The following is a 17,499-nucleotide window of genomic DNA, read 5'->3' on the forward strand; positions in this document are numbered from 1 at the left end:
ATTTACAGCAAGTTCCTCCAAAGGCAGTAAGGTAATAACCACATAATTTGTTGATTGAGGGATAAACATCAGCCCAGGTCATTGGGGAGGCCCTCCATACTACTTTACAAAATAGTGTCAAGGATATCTTTTACATCTACCCGAGAAGGCAGGTGGAGCCTTGGTTTACATTTCATTTGAAAGATAACAACTATGACTGCAGTGCTTCGTCAGTGGGAGACTTGAACCCACAATCTCATTAACTGAAGTAAGAGAGTGTTATCTCCTTAAGTTACAGCTGGTTCTGACAAAATGGCATTTGTGGTGAAGCACCAATAGGTGGTCAGCACTCAGAAAAGATGGTGGTAGAGTGCTGGAAAGCCAGAGGACATTAGCATTCTCAGCATAAGCTGGACCAACCTTACCTGTAGACTCTTTGTCTGCCTCTTGTCCCAGAGACGCACAACACCATAGCGGGATGAGCCACTGGCAATCATGAAGTTTCCATCTGTCTGCAAACAGTATAGTGCACTGTCATGAGGTTCTTCCCACTCCATCACACTGCGCCTGCAACAGACAGACAGGTTAGAACAGTGATGGTATGAAATCCAGGACTGATAGAAGAGATGGCAAAACTGTTGATCTCAAAAGTACTGCATGGTTTTGTAAGCACTCTAAATATAGATTTGCTGTTCCTCACAAGTTATCTATGAATGGTGAGTAAAAAAAGGAAAGAGAGATATTGGGAAAGGAAAAAACAAACAAGATGAGCAAGTTTTTGATGTGATTTTTGAAGAAAAATATGAAGGGTTGGTGAGAGTTCTGGGCTTTGGGAAGCAAGGTTCTCTTCAGACGGCCGGTATAGACTTGTTGGGCTGAAGGGCCCGTTTCCACACTGTAGGGATCCTAATTCTAAAGAGTGAGCTTTCATTCCCAGTGACTTACACTACTTTGGGACATCACAAAGTGCATTCCAGTCTAACAAGTACTTCTTTGAAGCACATCATTGATATACCCTTGAAAACTTGCCAGCAAAAGAATACACAAGATCTCAAGTGACAATGCAATAATGGGAATGGAAAAGTAATTTTTAATTATGCTTTTTGAAGGATAGTTTCTGGCCCAGGGTGCGAGATTGAGTACTCCACGCATCTTCCTTCGGTCTAAAAACAATCATTTACCATTACTCACGGTTTCCTGTCACTTAGTCGAGTGAGAGTAAAAATGGCAGGAGTTTGTGGGTATAATTGAGGACACTGTACAGAGGTTCATCCCCAAGAAAAGAAAGATTATCCAGGGACGGATCAGACAGCCATGGCTGACAAAGGAAGTCTGGAAATGTATTAAAGAAAAAGAGAGATCCTATAAAGTGGCCAAGAGCAGTGGGAAATCAGAAGATTGGAAAGGCTACAAAAACAAACAGAGGATAACAAAGAGAGTAATAAGAAAGGAGAGGATCAAATATGAAGTTAGGCTAGCCAGTAATATTAGAAATGATAGTAAAAGTTTCTTTCAATACATAAGAAACAAAGGACAGACAAAAGTAGACATTGGGCCACTTCAAACTGATGCTGGAAGCCTAGTGATGGGAGATAAGGAAATGGCAGGAGAACTTAACAAGTACTTTGCGTCAGTTTTCACAGTGGAAGACATGAGTAATATCCCAACAATTAAAGGGAGTCAGGAGGCTGAGTTGAGTATGGTTGTCATTACAAAAGAGATAGTGCTAGAAAAGCTAAAAAGTCTTAAAATTGATAAATCTCCTGGCCCTGATGGGATACATCCTAGAGTTCTGAGAGAGGTGGCTGAGGAAATAGCGGAGGCATTGGTTGAGATCTTTCAAGAGTCACTGGAGTCACGGAAAGTCCCGAATGATTGGAAGATCGCTGTTGTAACCCCATTGTTCAAGAAAGGATCAAGACAAAAGATGGAAAATTATAGGCCAATTAGCCTAACCTCGGTTGTTGGTAAAATTCTAGAATCAATCATTAAGGATGAGGTTTCTAAATTCTTTGAAGAGCAGAGTCTGATTAGAACAAGTCAACATGGATTTAGTAAGGGGACGTCATGCCTGACAAACCTGTTGGTATTCTTTGAAGAGGTGACAAGTAGGTTAGACCGGGGAAACTCAGTGGATGTGGTCTATCTAGACTTCCAAAAGGCCTTTGATAAGGTGCCACACGGGAGGCTGCTGAGCAAGGTGAGGGCAACAATGCAAGTCTCATACTGTAGTTATACTTGGCTTCTGTGCTCAGTGTCCAGGCTTGATAGCTGTTTTACGGTGCACCTCACACCTTTCATTGTTTTAAGGTTTTCTGTTACAGGTGGAGAGGAGGACTATCATAATAATATGGTATAGAAGGTAGCAACTCAGCCCATTATGCCTGTGTCAGACCTTCGAAAGAGCTATTCAGTTAGTTCCCTCCTTCGCTCTTTAATTTTTTTCCATTTCACATATTTGTCCAATTCACTTTTGAAAGCTATTACTAAATCTGCTTTCACTGCCCTTTCCACCAGCATGTTTCTCGTTTGTCCATTGTTTTACCCTCATGGTTACCTTTAGTTTCCTTCCTAATTACATTCAAGTAATGCCATGAGGAAGTTGTTTTCGTTGTTTGTGTATTGTTTAGGGGTGTGTGGAAGGAAATGAACAGCAAACATGCATAATGAGAACCACTGCCAGCATTAGGCAGCTCAGCAATTCAAACTGTCTCAGCGTTGATAAAGACAGCCTCATTAACTTGGAGGAGTCAGCTGACAGTGCAGTACAGTGACAGGATCACTGCTGTGTTTACTATGAATGCTGGAGATGAAATGAGTATCGAGAGAGCTGTAGACTGTGCAAGAATCCTATTAAAAAGCTGCTTTCTGAATCCATTAAAGCATTCTCAACCAAGGATAGTCTAATTCATCTCCTTGCTGTATTTATTCATTCTCAGGATGTGGGCATCAATAGCAAGATCAGCATTTATTGTCTGTCCCTAATTGTCCTCTTGAAGGTGGCAGTCCATGTGTAAGCACACCCACAATGTTGTCAGGGAAGGAGTTCCAGGATTTTGACTCAGCAACAATGAAGAATGGCCAATACATTTCCAAGTCATGATGGTATGTGGCTTGGAGGTTCTGGCCCAGCTCTTCATTTGTTTTACGAATCTCTCAGACCCAGTCAGGAACAAAAATCAATCGTCACAAATGTGTAATAATCTTAAATTTTAAAGAAGCACAATTCCACCAGCTGGGGAATACTGACTCATATCACCTGCTGATATCCTATTTTTAATTTCTGATCTCACTAGATCAGTGGGAGGAAGCCTGCAAACTCCCCCAGGAACCCCACAGACATACACAGGAGTTCTTGCTGGGAAGTTCTTAGGTAGATATTAGAATGAGGACTCATCTCTGATGCTGTCTTCCAATTAAAAGACACAGCAACATCCACTATGTGAGTAATTACTTGTTGGGCTAATGGAGGACTGAGAGTCAAAAAATAGACAAAAACCAAGAATATCTTACCTAGTATAGTCAGATTTTGGGTAAAATAATATTATTATGGAGGATGATCTTTTTTCCTGAATGTAATAATATTTTACTTTGAATAGCTCCTATTTTTGTTGTGTACAATATGCTTTATCAAAGATATTGAGACAATAGTCATGCTCATTGTTCCCTTAAACCTATCCAGATATATTTTGTGTGTGTCGCTCTCTCTGTGCCATCCTTTTGCACAGTCTGCATATTAAGTTGTCCCCTTGGAACCATGGAGGACATATAAGGTTTCGGAATGGGAGAAGGCATTCTGGCAATTATCACTTTATAGGAAGAGCAAATGTGACAGAATAGGGTGGAAGCCCTGAAACTGCCAACAACATCAAATCAATTGCCTCACCTTTGGCCATTCGCTCCAACCCTGGGAAACTTTGGTCATTTGAAACTAGCTTGTAAAAAAAAAGGAACAAACAGGTTCTGCTGTTTGAGTGGCACAACCATGCCAACCCTCTTCGGAATTACTGAATATGGTTCTACTGCCTTCTGAAGGAAGTCACACAGATTAGTATCACCCAACAGGAAATGCATTTTTTGTGTCTCAATCTGGACAACGTTCAAAACAATTCTTTTTAAATAATGATGCCTATCTTCAAAAAACACAGGATGCTGACTTAGTTGGTTTTAAAGTTGATAAAAGACGAACATCTTGCAGTCCAGCTGATAAAGTTACTCTTGAAGTGCTGTGAGGGAGTGATTCAGGGCTCTGACCCAGTGAAGATGAATGAAAGTGGAGGTGGTGGTGTCCCACACACATGCTACCCTTTTTGTTCCAGGCAGTGGGAGTGATGGTTACCTCCATAACATTGTTGAATTCTGCACCTGCCTCAGGTAATCAACTGATGGAACCCTCATTCATCCTTTCTTACCAAACTGCAATTGTTCCGATGTATTCCTGGTTGACCTCCCAAATTCTATACCCTCCCTGCAAATTTGAGCTTACTCATAATTTTGCTGCCTGTGTCCTAATTTTCATCAAGTCCACATTTGACCATCACTCTTGTATTTACCAATTTGACTCCAAGTTTTGCAAATACTTGATTTTAAAATCCTCACCCTTCTTTGTAAATTTCTCCAAAGTCCTCATCCCTTCTACTCTCTGTAATCTTCTCCAGCCTTAAGACCTCCTGTGATATCTATGCTCTGGCAATTCAGGTCTCTTTAGAATCCTCAAATATGATCAATCCAGGACTGGTGGCCATGCCTTCTGCCTCAGTCCCCGGGAATTCACTCCCTCAATGTCTCCAGTTCTGTACCCACTCTCTCTTCCATAAAGGTACTTCTTAAAACCTATCTCATCTGATCACATTTTTCTGTGTCAAACTTTGTTTGGTAATATTTATTGAAAGCCAGGGAATGTTTTATTATGTTAAGGATTCTTATACAAAAACAGGTCATTTATGTTGTTGTTTAGATGTTTCAATTAAATCGGCCTTGGTGAGTTTCTGCAAGAGATTGGTAGGTGGAACACACTAACATAGTGAGAATGCAATGTTGGTGGAAGGAGTGGCTGCTCAAAGTGATGAATGGAATGCCAATCAGGTGGATCACAGAAAAAGGGGGCGCCATTTGGCCCTTCCAGCCCCCACCATTTCTATTATCTAGTGCCAATCTACTCCTTTCCCCCTATATCCTTGCAACCACTTCCTTCCAAACAAACATCCAATGCCATTGTGACTGCCTCAATTAATCCTGCCTCCACCAGACTTCTTTACCCTAAGTACTCGCTGTGTGAAAACATTTCTTCTCACATCACCCTTGCTGATCAAGTGCATCCCAGGAATTTGTGGGAAGTCAGGGAAGAAATTGCAGGCAGAGTATTATCTATAGCCACAGATGGGGTGTGGAGGACTGGAGGATGGATCATGTTGTGCCTTTATTTAAGAAAGGCTGTAAGGAGAAACCTGGGAACTATAGACTAGTGAGAGTCTGACATCAGTGGTGGGTAAATGTTTGGAGATAATTCTGAGAGATAGGATTTACATGCATTTGGAGAGGCAAGGATTGATTAGGGACAGTCAGCATAGCTTCGTGTGTGGAAAATAGTGTCTCACAAACTTGATTGAGTTTTTTGAGGATGTAACCAAAATGATTGATGAGGGCACCAGTAGTAAATTTTATCTACGTGGACTTTAGTAAAGCCTTTGACAAGGCTCCTTGTGATAGGCTGATTAGGGATTCAGGAAGAGCTTGTCAATTGGATACAAAATTGGCTTGATAGTAGGAGACAGAGGGTGGTTTTTCGGACTAGAGGTCTGTGACCAGCAGTGCTCTGCAGAGGTCACTGCTAGGTCCACTGTTGTTGGTCATTTATATGAACGATTTGGTTGAGAATTTAGGAAGTGTGGTTACTAAGTTTGCGGATGATACCAAATGTGGTGGTTTAGTAGACAGTGAAGAGGGTTTTCTAAGATTACAAAGGGAGCTTGATAAATTGGGCCAATGGGCTGTGGAGTGGCAGATGGAGTTTAACTTGGGTAAATGTGAGGTGTTGTAATTTGGTAAAACAAACAAGGACAGGACTTATATAGTTAAAGGTAGGGCCCTGAGTATTGATGTCGAACAGAGACACTTAGGTGTTCAGGTACATAATTCTTTAAAAGTTGTATCACAGGTAGACATGGTGGTGAAGGTGGCATCTGGCAGGCTTGCCTTCATCAGTTAGAGCAGTGAGTACAGGAGTTGGGATGTCATGTTACAACTTTACAAGACATTGGTAAGACTACATTTGGAGTACTACATACAATTCTGGTTGCCCATCTATAGGAAAGATTTTGTTAAACTTGACTGAGTGGAGAAAAGATTTTCAAGGGTGTTGACAGAAGTGGAAGATTTGAACTATAGGGAGTGGTGGAATAGATTCTGGATTAGTGGTGCTGGAAGAGCACAGCAGTTCAGGCAGCATCCGAGGAGCAGTGGTGGAATAGACTAGGGCTGGTTTCCCTGGAGTATTGAAGGCCGAATGGTGACTTTATATAGTTTTATAAAATCATGAGGAGCATGAATAGGGTGAATAGTCAGGGGTTTTTTTTAACCTAAAATGGGGGAGTCCAAAACTTTAGGGCAAAACCTTTAGGTGAGAGGGGAAAGATATAAAAAGGAACTGAGGAGTAACTTCCATGTGTGTATGGAATATGCTGACAGAGGAAGCAGGTACAATTACAATATTTAAAAGGCATCTGATGTTTATACGAATAGCAAGGGTTTAGCGGAATATGGGCCAAGTGCTGACAAATGGAATGAGATCAGATTGGGATGTCTGGTCAGCACAGCTGAGTTAGTCCAAAGAGTCTGCTTCCCTGCTGTATGAATCTATGACTTTATGGTCGAGACAGGTAAGAGACATTTGGACAGGAACGTGGATAGGAAAGGTTTAATGAGATATAGGCCAAACACAGGCAAATTAGTCTAGTTCATTTTAGGAAACCTGATTGGCATGGATGAGTTGGGCCGAAGGGCCTGTCTCCGTGCTATATGATTCTCTGCTAAATCTGCACAATTTTCACAATAATGAACATGCATCTCCAGCTGCTGCATTGACTTTTATTGCCACAAGATGGCAACAGTATCCCACAGGATGGACGTTATTTTAACCAGAGCTGACTACAGGCCATTGAGGTGAGCTCCTACCTCTGCTTGGTCAACTGGCTTTGTTCTGCCATCAGTTTCTGCTCACATTTTCTCTCACTCTCTTTAGTCTGACATATCAATTCAGAAAATAATTCTCCCAAAGTTATGGTCTTAGATTAATAATACTCTCCACCTCCAATTAGACAGATACCTTAGGAAAGCACCAAATCCTTTAGGGCTGTTTCTCAGGCCACATTAGTTTGGACAATGAAAGCAGTTTGCTATCAGTTAGAGGCTTCTAAATTCAAACCCTGCTCCAAGGCCTGAAAATATAATCACAGCTGACACTGCAGCCACTGTTGATAATATTCTGTTGCAGCAGGGATTATGAAGGAACAGCACTCCGAAAGCTAGTGCTTCCAAATAAACCTGTTGGGCTATTACCTGGTATTGTGCGATTTCTTTTGTCTACCCCAGTCCAACACCGGCACCTCCAAGTCATTCCTTTATATGGTACTTGGAAACTGAGAACAGTTTGTAATTTAGGCAGATTACAAATTCACATGTTTCTATTGTTTTTTAAAAATAATTCTCAGGATGAGTGTGTTGCTGGCAACCCAGAAATATGTTCCTATTTCTAACTGCCTGTAAGGAGATGGGAATGAGCAGCCACTTTAAATGTCTGCAGTCCTTGGCATGTGGAGACACCCACAATGTTGTTAGGAAGAAAAGTCCAGGATTTTGAACGAACTTCAATGAAGGAATAGGAATATAATTCGAAGTCAGAATGGCAAGTAGCTTGGCAATGAACTTGTGATGTTTTAATGCATCTGCTGCCTTTTTCCTTTCGAAAGTTAAAGCTGAGTGTTTGGAAGGAGCAGCTTCACAATAGCACTAATGTAAGCACAGTAAGTGGAACATCATCTTGGCTTGATGACAGTGGCTTCTCAGTGGAGAGTACCACTCGGGTTGCTACTGCATGGTAGAAGTGTGGAACTGATAGCTTCTTCTGTTGCTCAAAAGCTTTGAGACATCTTGATAACCTGAGGTATGCTGGGCACTATGCAGGACTGAAAGTAGCAGCCTTTGGCCAATTCATACATTTGTGTGACATACACTCAGTAATGACCTTATCTGGGTAGCCATTAACCACTGTGTGCCAGGAATTATACCAACAACCAATTCCCATCAGGCTCATAATATGGTTCTCTCGCACTTACTAGAGACATAGAAAATAAGAACAGGAAGAGGCCATTCAGCCCCTCGAGCCTGCTCTGCCATTCAACATGATCACAGCTGATCATCCTGATCCCATTTTCACACCATACCTTTTGATCCCTCGAGTCCTGAGGATTATGTCTAACTCCTTCATGGAACATTCAATATTTTGGTCTCAACTGCTTCCTGTGGTAGTGAATTCCACAGGCTCACCACTCTGTCGATGAAGAGATTTCTCCCCATCTCAGTCCTAAATAGCCCACCCGACATCCTTAGACTGTGATCCTGGTTTGGACTTCACAGTCACTAGGAAGATTCTCCGTATACACTGTCTAGTCCTGTTAGAATTTTATAGGCTTCCACGAAATCCACCCGCATCTTTTCAAACACCAATGACTATATTTCCAACTGGTCTGGTCTCTCTTCATACTCCTAGGCAAAAGTGAGGACTGCAGATGCTAGAAACCAGAGGAGTTTAGATCAGAGTGGTGCTGGAAAAGCACAGCAGGTGAGGCAGCATCCGAGGAGCAGGAAAATTGACGTTTCAGGTAAAAGCCCTTCACCTGGGCTTCCTGATGAAGGGCTTTTGCCCGAAACGTCAATTTTCCTGCTCCTCGGATGCTACCTGACCTGCTGTTCTTTTCCAGCACCTCTGTGATTTAAACTCTCTTCATACTGCTGCCATCCAAGTGACCAGTCTGGTAAACCTTCAATGCACCCCTCCACAGCCAGAACACCTTCCTTGAGTGGAGATCAAACTGCACAGAAAACTCCAGTTGTGATCTCACCAAGGCCCTGTACAAATGCAGCAAGACATCCCTGCTCCTGTACTCGAATCCTCTCACTACGAAGGCCAAAATACCATTTGCCTCCTTCACCGCTTACTGCACCTAATTGCTTACTTTCAGCAACTAGTGTATGAGGACAACAAGGTCTCACTGCATTACCCAACCACACCCCATTCAGGTAATATTCGGCCTTCCTGTTTTTGCTACCTAAGAGGATAACTTCACATTTATATAATTCATCTGTCATGGATTTGCCCAGTTTAACAATGGTTAAAATGCCCATTCTTCAATTCCACCGGTCAGTAAATATGAAATAAAAAAAAGAATTGGGGAAAAAAAGATACATTTTCGAATGCAATAAACAGTTAACATTCACAACTTCAACAGTCACCAAGTGTCAAAGACTCCAAAAATCCAGACTGCTGAGTGGGTTAATCTCAGGAGGAAGGGGTAAACACAGAAGATCCAAATGAGGGGAGAACACTCAAACCAGGTGAAGACTGATATTCAGTAACTCATGCTGGACAAGTGTGAGCATGAGTGCACAAAGAACCAAAAACAGAACAAGTCCTAAATGCACTTGGATGATGATGCCCGCTCCTCAATAAATTGCAGAGATTTGTGAAAACCCACTTTACAGGTGATCCAGACATTAAAAGCTGCATGTCATATTCAGAGCCTATGCTGTGTTTAGGTAGCTGCTTTCAGACAGAATGAGTCAACAGTAACGACCTGCATTTAAATAGTGACTTTAATGTTGGAAAATGTCCCAAGACACATTGCAAGAGCATGATCCAGCAAGAACTGACACTGAACCACATGAGGAGATATCAGGATGGACGATTCAAAGCTTAGTCAGTCAGGGAGGCTTTGAAGAGCATCGTAAAAGGAGGAGAGAGTTAGTGCAAGAGAGGCAGAGAGCATTAGTGAGGGAATTCCGGGATTTGGGTCCAGGCAGCTCCCAGCATGGGATGAAGCAAAGCCAGAACTGGAGGAGCCCAGAACTGAGAGAGTTTTAGGGTTGGAGGAGTTTACAGAAGTAAGGAGCTAGAAGCAGCTGGAGAACATAAGAAATGTGAACAGGAGTGAGCTACACAGCCCCTTCAAGAAGATCTCAGACCTTGGTTTACAACCCGATTTTCCCCGCTCAATTCCCATATCCATTAATTTCCCTTTTTATCAGGTGAGGGGAAGGCTTGGACATGGCTGTGATTCCCCTCCAAGGGGGGTTATAGCTTGTCTATCATAACTGTTCAGACATAGAGTTTGACCACTCAGAACAGGAACAGGAAGGCACCTGGTTTGATAGCTGTGAAGTTTGACCTTCAACAAATATGGTCGGCATGGTCAGGAATGAGAGACTGGTCAGAGGAACAGAAAAACCTGCTTACCTGATGCTAGCTCGCATATCCCACTGTCTGATGTAGGTGTCATATCCACAGGTCAGCACCACTGAGGGAGTCTCGTACAGGATATCCAGGACTCCTGCTCCTCGACGGAAATCGGACCCCAGACTGCTCTCAAGCTGACCACTAGAAGAGAATACAAACACAGTATTAATTGTGAGCTTACAACTACCAACTGCTTACAAGTGAAGAAAGAAATTGCATTCATATACCATCTTGAATTGCCTAAAACATTTTACAGCAAATTAACTCATTGAAGGGTAGTCACTGCTGTAATAATGAAGGAAATGCCACAGCTAACTGTCCTATAGCCAGCTCTCACAAACAGGAATGTGATAATGACAGAATAATCTGGTTTAGTGGTTCTGACAGTGGGTCATCAGGTTGAAATCTTAATTTTATCTTTCTCACTGTAGGCACTTTGTGTCCTGCTGAATATTGTCAGCAATTTGTTTGTTGTGCTGTTTTTTTGGTTGCGGTGTAAAATATTGGCCACATCACTGGGAATACTCTCCCCTTCTCTTTTTCAGCGTAGTACCATGGAGTCTGTTACTCCTACCCGAGAGGGTCGATGGGGTCTCAGTTTCACATCTCATCTGAAAGACAGTCCCTCTGACAGTGGAGCTGCCTCTCAGGAGTGCGTTGGGATTGTGTGTTTGTGTCTTTGGGGTGCAACCTGAACAGTTCAACAAAAATCTCAGTATTCTGGTCACTGAGACATAACTGATGTAGAAGCGCTGAAATTGGCCTCAGTTTCTCCAAATAGGTGTTGGAATGAGACAGAGGGGTTTTTGGAAGAAATCTGCCATATTTTCTGCTCCTGATCAACGTTCAATATGGATGTGTTGGGTGGAGTCAGGATGGGTAGGAGTTCAACGAACAGCTGACACACTCAATCTGGGCTGACCCCAGGGAATGAACTTTCATTGGGCACCCAGGGGAGCTCACAGCCCAGCAGACATGACAAATAAAAAGTAATAGGATCCAAGAGCACAGTCGGAAGCCATTGTGTGCTTGTTGCCTGTATGAGCTCCCAATTCACCCTGCTTCCTCCGCACCCCTGCAAACTTTCCCTGGTCAAGTATGAATTCAATTCCTCTTTGAAAGTTTCCACTAAATTTGCCTCCACCACCCTTTCAGACAGCGTATTCCACATCGCAACAACTCACAATGTAAAAGGAAGACCTGGTTGTTCTTATATCCATCATTAACCGCTGGTTACCAAGCTTACTGCTAGTGAAGTAGTTCCTCTCTCACGCCCGTACGATTTTGAAAACCCAAATGCGGTCTCTTAACTGTTTCCATTCTAAGTAAAGGAACACAAGCTTCTCCAGATAATAGAAGTCCCTCATCCCTGGATCCATTCCAGTCAATCTTCTTTGCGTCTCCTCCAGGGCTTTGAAAGCCTTTCTGATGCTGTGTGCCCAGTACTGGATAAAATGCTGCAGCTAAAGATTTAACCTGTGCTTTAAAGTACACCAGCAGTTTCACGAGCATCTGTGGAGCGAGCGGGAAAAATGAAGGTTGGTGATTGCCCATTGTCTTTTACCCTGTCGGCAAACCTCTCTTCCATACTGAAAACATTCAAAGAAAGCAATCCTTTATTTCTGCCCATGGCCACAAGTGTGTTTGAGGGAAAATACACTTACTACACAACACTGAATGAAGTTGGTGAGAACTCACGAACATTCTAAAGAGCCATCCGACTGCACAGATGCAGAAAAGAAAATGGACACTTATTTAATTTGCCTGACCTGACGTGTCAGCGGGGCCAGACTTTATTAAGATGGAGACCACACCAAAAGCCTTAACAGAGCAGAGAAAAAAGGCCAATGCAATGTTAAAAAATAAGTAAACACCTTTGTCTGGGGGAATGGTTTGCAAAAGGAGATTATTAGTTGAAGCATGGTGCTCCCAGATCTAACGGAGTGCCCCAGCACAGGCCAAGCAATGACTAACTACACTCCTCTGATCACAGCTAGCCACACACTGGGGTAGGCCCGTTCCTCACTCACTTTCCAAAGAGAAGATTATGTAGAGTAACAATTTCTTTGTCAATGTTCAATTCTCCCCTTGGACATGACTGTGCATGACTACATTGCACCTCGATACTTTGTCCTTAGCAACCATTTAGAGCAGCTAAGCTGGCCTTAGCAACAGTCTCTTGTAAGCATCCCCCGACAAGCTTTATCATCAAGTACTTCAACTAATCCTTAACATTAACCTGGAGTGGTGTGTTATTGTGTGGCAGATTCTCAACGTTGGAGGCTGCTTAAACCTATTGGATGTATTTTAACCCTTGCTGCTCTGTCTCGGCATGAACAGGAGCATTTGTTCCCTTAACAATTAAAGAAACTTCAATTTATATAGCACTCTTAATACAATGAAATGTGCCAAGGCACTTCACAAAAAAAAATGATTATGCAGCAAATTCAACACAACCATCTAAGGAGATTTTAGATCAACTGAAAAGTTGGTCAAGAGGTGAACTTAAAGGAGCATCTTGAAGGGACAGAGAGAGAATCTGAGTTTTTCACAGAAGGAATTTCAGAGTTAGGGTTCAGACAGCTAAAGGTAAAGCTGCCAATGTAGGAGTGATTAAAATTGGGGGTATGCAAGAAGTCAGAATTGTAGGAATGCTGAGATCTGGAAGATCTAAAAGATTAAAGACTTAACAGCAATCTAGGTTTGTTCAATATATCGTTTTAATTGCATGATATTGTGATCTTTTGCTATAAATTCTGTGTCTTATGATCCTGCCCCACAAGCTCCCTGAAGAAGGAGCAGCGCTCTGAAAGCTAGTGCTTCCAAATAAACCTGTTGGACTAAAACCTGGTTTTGTGTGATTTTTAACCTGAACCAATCTAACAGTGGCACCTCCACATCAGAGATCTGGAAGGGCTGTAGAGGTGGAGGATATTACAGGAAGAGACAAGATGGTGGAAGGATTTCATCTTATGTTCCGCTCTCAGATGAAATCTGTGCCTCACTGAGTATAAACCTTCTCACACTCTTATTTCTTGCCTATACTGACCTCTACATGATGTCATTCCCTGGTCAATCGACTTCAAAATTCTCAGCTTCATCTTCAAGTCTCTCCATTGCTTCAACACCTGAAACCTCTTCACCCTCCTGTAGCTCAACATCACTGTTCTTTGTTATTCTACCTAAACATCATGGTCTCAATATCTTTCTCCCTACTTTAAAACCTGTTTCTTTGACCATGTGACAATAAACAACTCAGTCTTTACATCACAGAAGACCATTCAGCCCAACAAGTCAATACTGGAGTTTTGGCTCCACACAGGACAGCACAGGGGCACAGTGGTCAGCACTGCTGCTTCACAGCAACCAGAGAGCCAGGTTCGATTCCAGCCTCAGGTGGCTGTCTGTGGGAAGTTTGCATATTCTGTGTCTGCGTAGGTTTCTAATGGATGTTCTAGTTTCCTCCCACAGTCCAAAAATGCGAAAGTTAAGTGGATTGGCCATGGTAAATTACCCCGTAATGTCCAGGGATGTGCAGGCTAGGCAGATTAGCCATGGAAGATGCAGGGTTATAGGGAAGTGCGTCTGGGTGGAATGGTCTTCAGAGGGTCAGTGCATATTCAGTGGACCTCTACCTGCACTGTAGGGATTCTATGATTCTACATAAATCTCCTCCCACTTAATTTAACATCTTCTCCTCCTACAATCCCCACCAACCCCACGCATCATTTTGTGAAGCACACTAATAAAATGCGAATTGCTGAGAAGTGGGAATACTCTCTGTACCAAGCTGCTTTTTGGGTTTATACACACATTTTTCCACAGTTCATGTGAAATAAAAGTTTACTCTGCTGAAACTGGTTGTAACTATTCCCCAAAGATATGTGGTTCAAACATTACAAAATATTTCCAAAGAACTCTGGCACCATATGAAAGCAAGATCTCCAGGCACAGCTAAGGCTCATGGATCACAGTAGCATGAACAGAACAAAATAAGAGCCAATATCCAGTGAAACTGCGAAGAGGCGTTCTTCCTCGTCCAGCCTTCCTTCACTATCTAGCATTCTCGCTGGAATCAGAAGATTGTGGGGTCAGGTCCCATTCCATAGACTTGAGCCCCATGTTCTAGGCTGGCACTTCAGTGCAGTCATAAGGGAGTGCTGCATCCATAAATCAATCATCTCTTGGATGAAGCATTAAAATGAGGACTTGTCTGGCAAATGTGAAGGAGAGTAAGGCACATTCCTAATTTTTATCAACAAGACTATAGATTTTTTTCCCCTCCACTTTGTTTATGGGACATGAGTGTCATTGCTAGATGAGCATTTATTGCCCTGGAGACAGTGGTGGTGAGCTACTTTCTTGAGCCACTGCAGTCTTTGAGATGATCGGGCACCCACAGAGCTATCAGGAGGGGAGTTCCAGGATGAGAGGTGCTGGGAGTTGAGTATGGAGGCAATAGGCAGTGGTTAGGAGGTGAAGAAAGTGGCAGCTTTGAAGATCATTCCAATCACTGAGACAATAAATTCATGATGTTCTTGCACTTAGAACTAAAGAGGAAAATGTTGGTGATTTGAAGATGTAGTTTAGCAGAGATAAAATGAACTCTGCGTTATTTTGGTCTTACCTCCTGGGTAAGTTCTGCCTGGTATGGTCCAGCCAAATTTGCTAATAGACAACAAAGACTCGTCACGTGCCCAACGCACTGAACTCAGTGGGTCTCAGACTAGTTGGTGAAACTGGTCCACATTCACCAACAGTGCTGGGAGACAATGAGAGCAATTCAGGCTGTTAGAAACAAAATTAGTTAAGGAAATTACTCCTGAGTATGTAATTGATAGATGGAGTCGGGTGGGTCTCCCCCCAAAAGGAAAGGGTAAAACTAGTGAGATGGATGATGAGCCAGAGGTACAGACACAAGGAGGTGACTAGAGATGGCACAGTGATCAAGACCTCAGAGGGGGCTTGGAGTGGGGCTGTGCAACCTGTAACTCCAGATCTATATGTAAATCTTAATATTTCATTTGCAGAATCCAAACTTTTCCAGCTGGATCATAATAAAAGCCTAAACAAAATTAGATGAGTTTTTATTATTGTGATGAAAGGCAAGCATTATGTTGCACTTTAAGGTCTGAAATAATTATTTTCACATTGTGTCCAGGATACACCTGTTCAGTGGCATACCGCAGTTCAACAAAGTTATAGATAACACTTTGGTTCAGAGAACAGATTTCGTGCTTGCCACCATTATTGCATCTACATACTCCACAGCTGAAACAATAAATTATGCCAAATATATTTTAATCCTGAGAATCAATAGCTGCAAAATATGTCTTATTCTGTATAACATAAGTACAAGTTTGTCATAAAGACAACTTTACCGATAGAATTAGTTTTAGAAGGTTAAAATGATGAGAATTCAGAGTTAAGTTGATTTTAATTTAAATTATTTTCTATTGATACATAAATTCAATACAATTACTTTAATTATTTACATTCAAGTTATCTACTCAACCAGAGATACCTGGCAATTTGCTGAATGTTTGATTTAAAAAATGACAACTTGTAGAATTTTCCATGCTGTACATCTCTATGACTCTAATTGTCAAATTTTCACCTATGGACATGTAGTAGTTTTAAAATCAGAATTATTACAATACAGGTGACCATCATTCAGCCCGTCATGTCTGTATTCACTTTCCAAACTAAATTCTCCCATAATGCCTTTCTCTGGCCTTCCTCCAAAACTCTGAACAATGCTACTTTTCAATTAACCCTCTAATTCCCTTTGAATGCCTAAACTGAAGCTGCCTCTCCTACGTTCTCAGGCAGTGTGTTTCAAATCTCCTCCTAACCTTCACTTCTCCAAGAAAACCAGTCCCAATTTTCTCAAACTACTGTTTTAGGCAATTTGATTTTTGTTTTAAAAGTCTCTTCAGGTGACAAACATGGCCAAGCCCTATTGGGAACTGGTCTGAAGGATGAGGCTAAGGGAGGATAAGAGGGCACCAAGTTCAGCGGAGGAGAAAGAAGGGGAAATGACTGGAGGTTCAGCACATTGCACAAATTGAGGGATGCAATCATAAACAGAATATAAGCCTACAGAAGAGGAAAAAGCCATTGGTCCAAGATGATTGTATTGGCTCAATGAAAGCTAATCAATTTGTTCCAATTCTCTGTTCTTTCCCTTGCAAATTCCTCACCTTGAATTATTTCTCCAATTCCCTTTTGCAAGTTCCTAGAATCATCCCACTGCTCTCTTGGATCACGTTTTTCAGATTATTACAAAGCAATGTGTGTGAAAATCAAAATTTTCCTCATTTGCCCCCGACTAATCTGTGATGGGGCTGTGGGTTGTCTGACTCTTTGTTAGGGAGAAAGGTTTCTGGAGAAAAGCTGAGTCGGTGGTCTGTAAGTGAGGCTTGGGAGAGTGTGTGGGTTGGTGGGCACAAGATTTCACAATACTACATCTAGCAGTGAGCTGGCTTGGACAGTTGATCAGGCAAGTATATAACAGAATCACATAAGTCCTACAGTGTAAAAAGAGGCCATTTGGCCCATCGTGTCTATACCAACCCTTCAAATGAACGTCACTACCTAGTGCTAATCTCCTGCTTTTTTCTCACATCCTTTCACATTTTTGTTCTTTTTAGGTGCAGGAACAGTTTCTCCCTATCTATTATTCCAGCCATTCGTGATTTTGAAAACCTTATGTGAATCTCCTCTCAGCTTTCTTCTCTCCAGGGAGAACAGTCCCACATTCTTTAAATTATCCTCAAGTGAAGTTTCTTGTTCCTGAAGCCACTCTTGTAGATCGCATCTGTACTCTCTCCAATACTTCCATGTCACCTGGTTGTACCTCATCATGCTCAGAACTGTATAAAATACTCCAGCTGTGGTCTAACAAGTATTTTATACAAGGTCAACGTCACCCTCTTGCTAATGTAGTCTGTACTCCAACTAATAATGCTGAGGATACTGTATATTTTACGACTGCTCTCTCAAACTGT

The 17,499-nt window shown here is 42.1% G+C and overlaps 1 protein-coding gene across 3 annotated transcripts in view; it reads right to left on the bottom strand.

Annotated features, from left to right (window-relative positions):
- The window catches only part of fbxw4 (F-box and WD repeat domain containing 4), a 146,170-nt gene that overhangs the window by 1,804 nt on the left and 126,867 nt on the right, over nt 1-17,499 (bottom strand). For all 3 annotated transcript variants that reach the window (XM_072557234.1, XM_072557233.1, XM_072557232.1), the window contains 2 exons: nt 10,490-10,630; nt 405-546 (listed from right to left, as the gene is read on the bottom strand). In XM_072557234.1, the coding sequence (XP_072413335.1) occupies nt 405-546; nt 10,490-10,630 (283 nt within the window). The remainder of the gene's footprint in view (nt 1-404; nt 547-10,489; nt 10,631-17,499) is intronic.

The sequence above is a fragment of the Chiloscyllium punctatum genome, chromosome 38 (assembly GCF_047496795.1).
Source record: "Chiloscyllium punctatum isolate Juve2018m chromosome 38, sChiPun1.3, whole genome shotgun sequence".
NCBI lineage: Eukaryota > Metazoa > Chordata > Chondrichthyes > Orectolobiformes > Hemiscylliidae > Chiloscyllium > Chiloscyllium punctatum.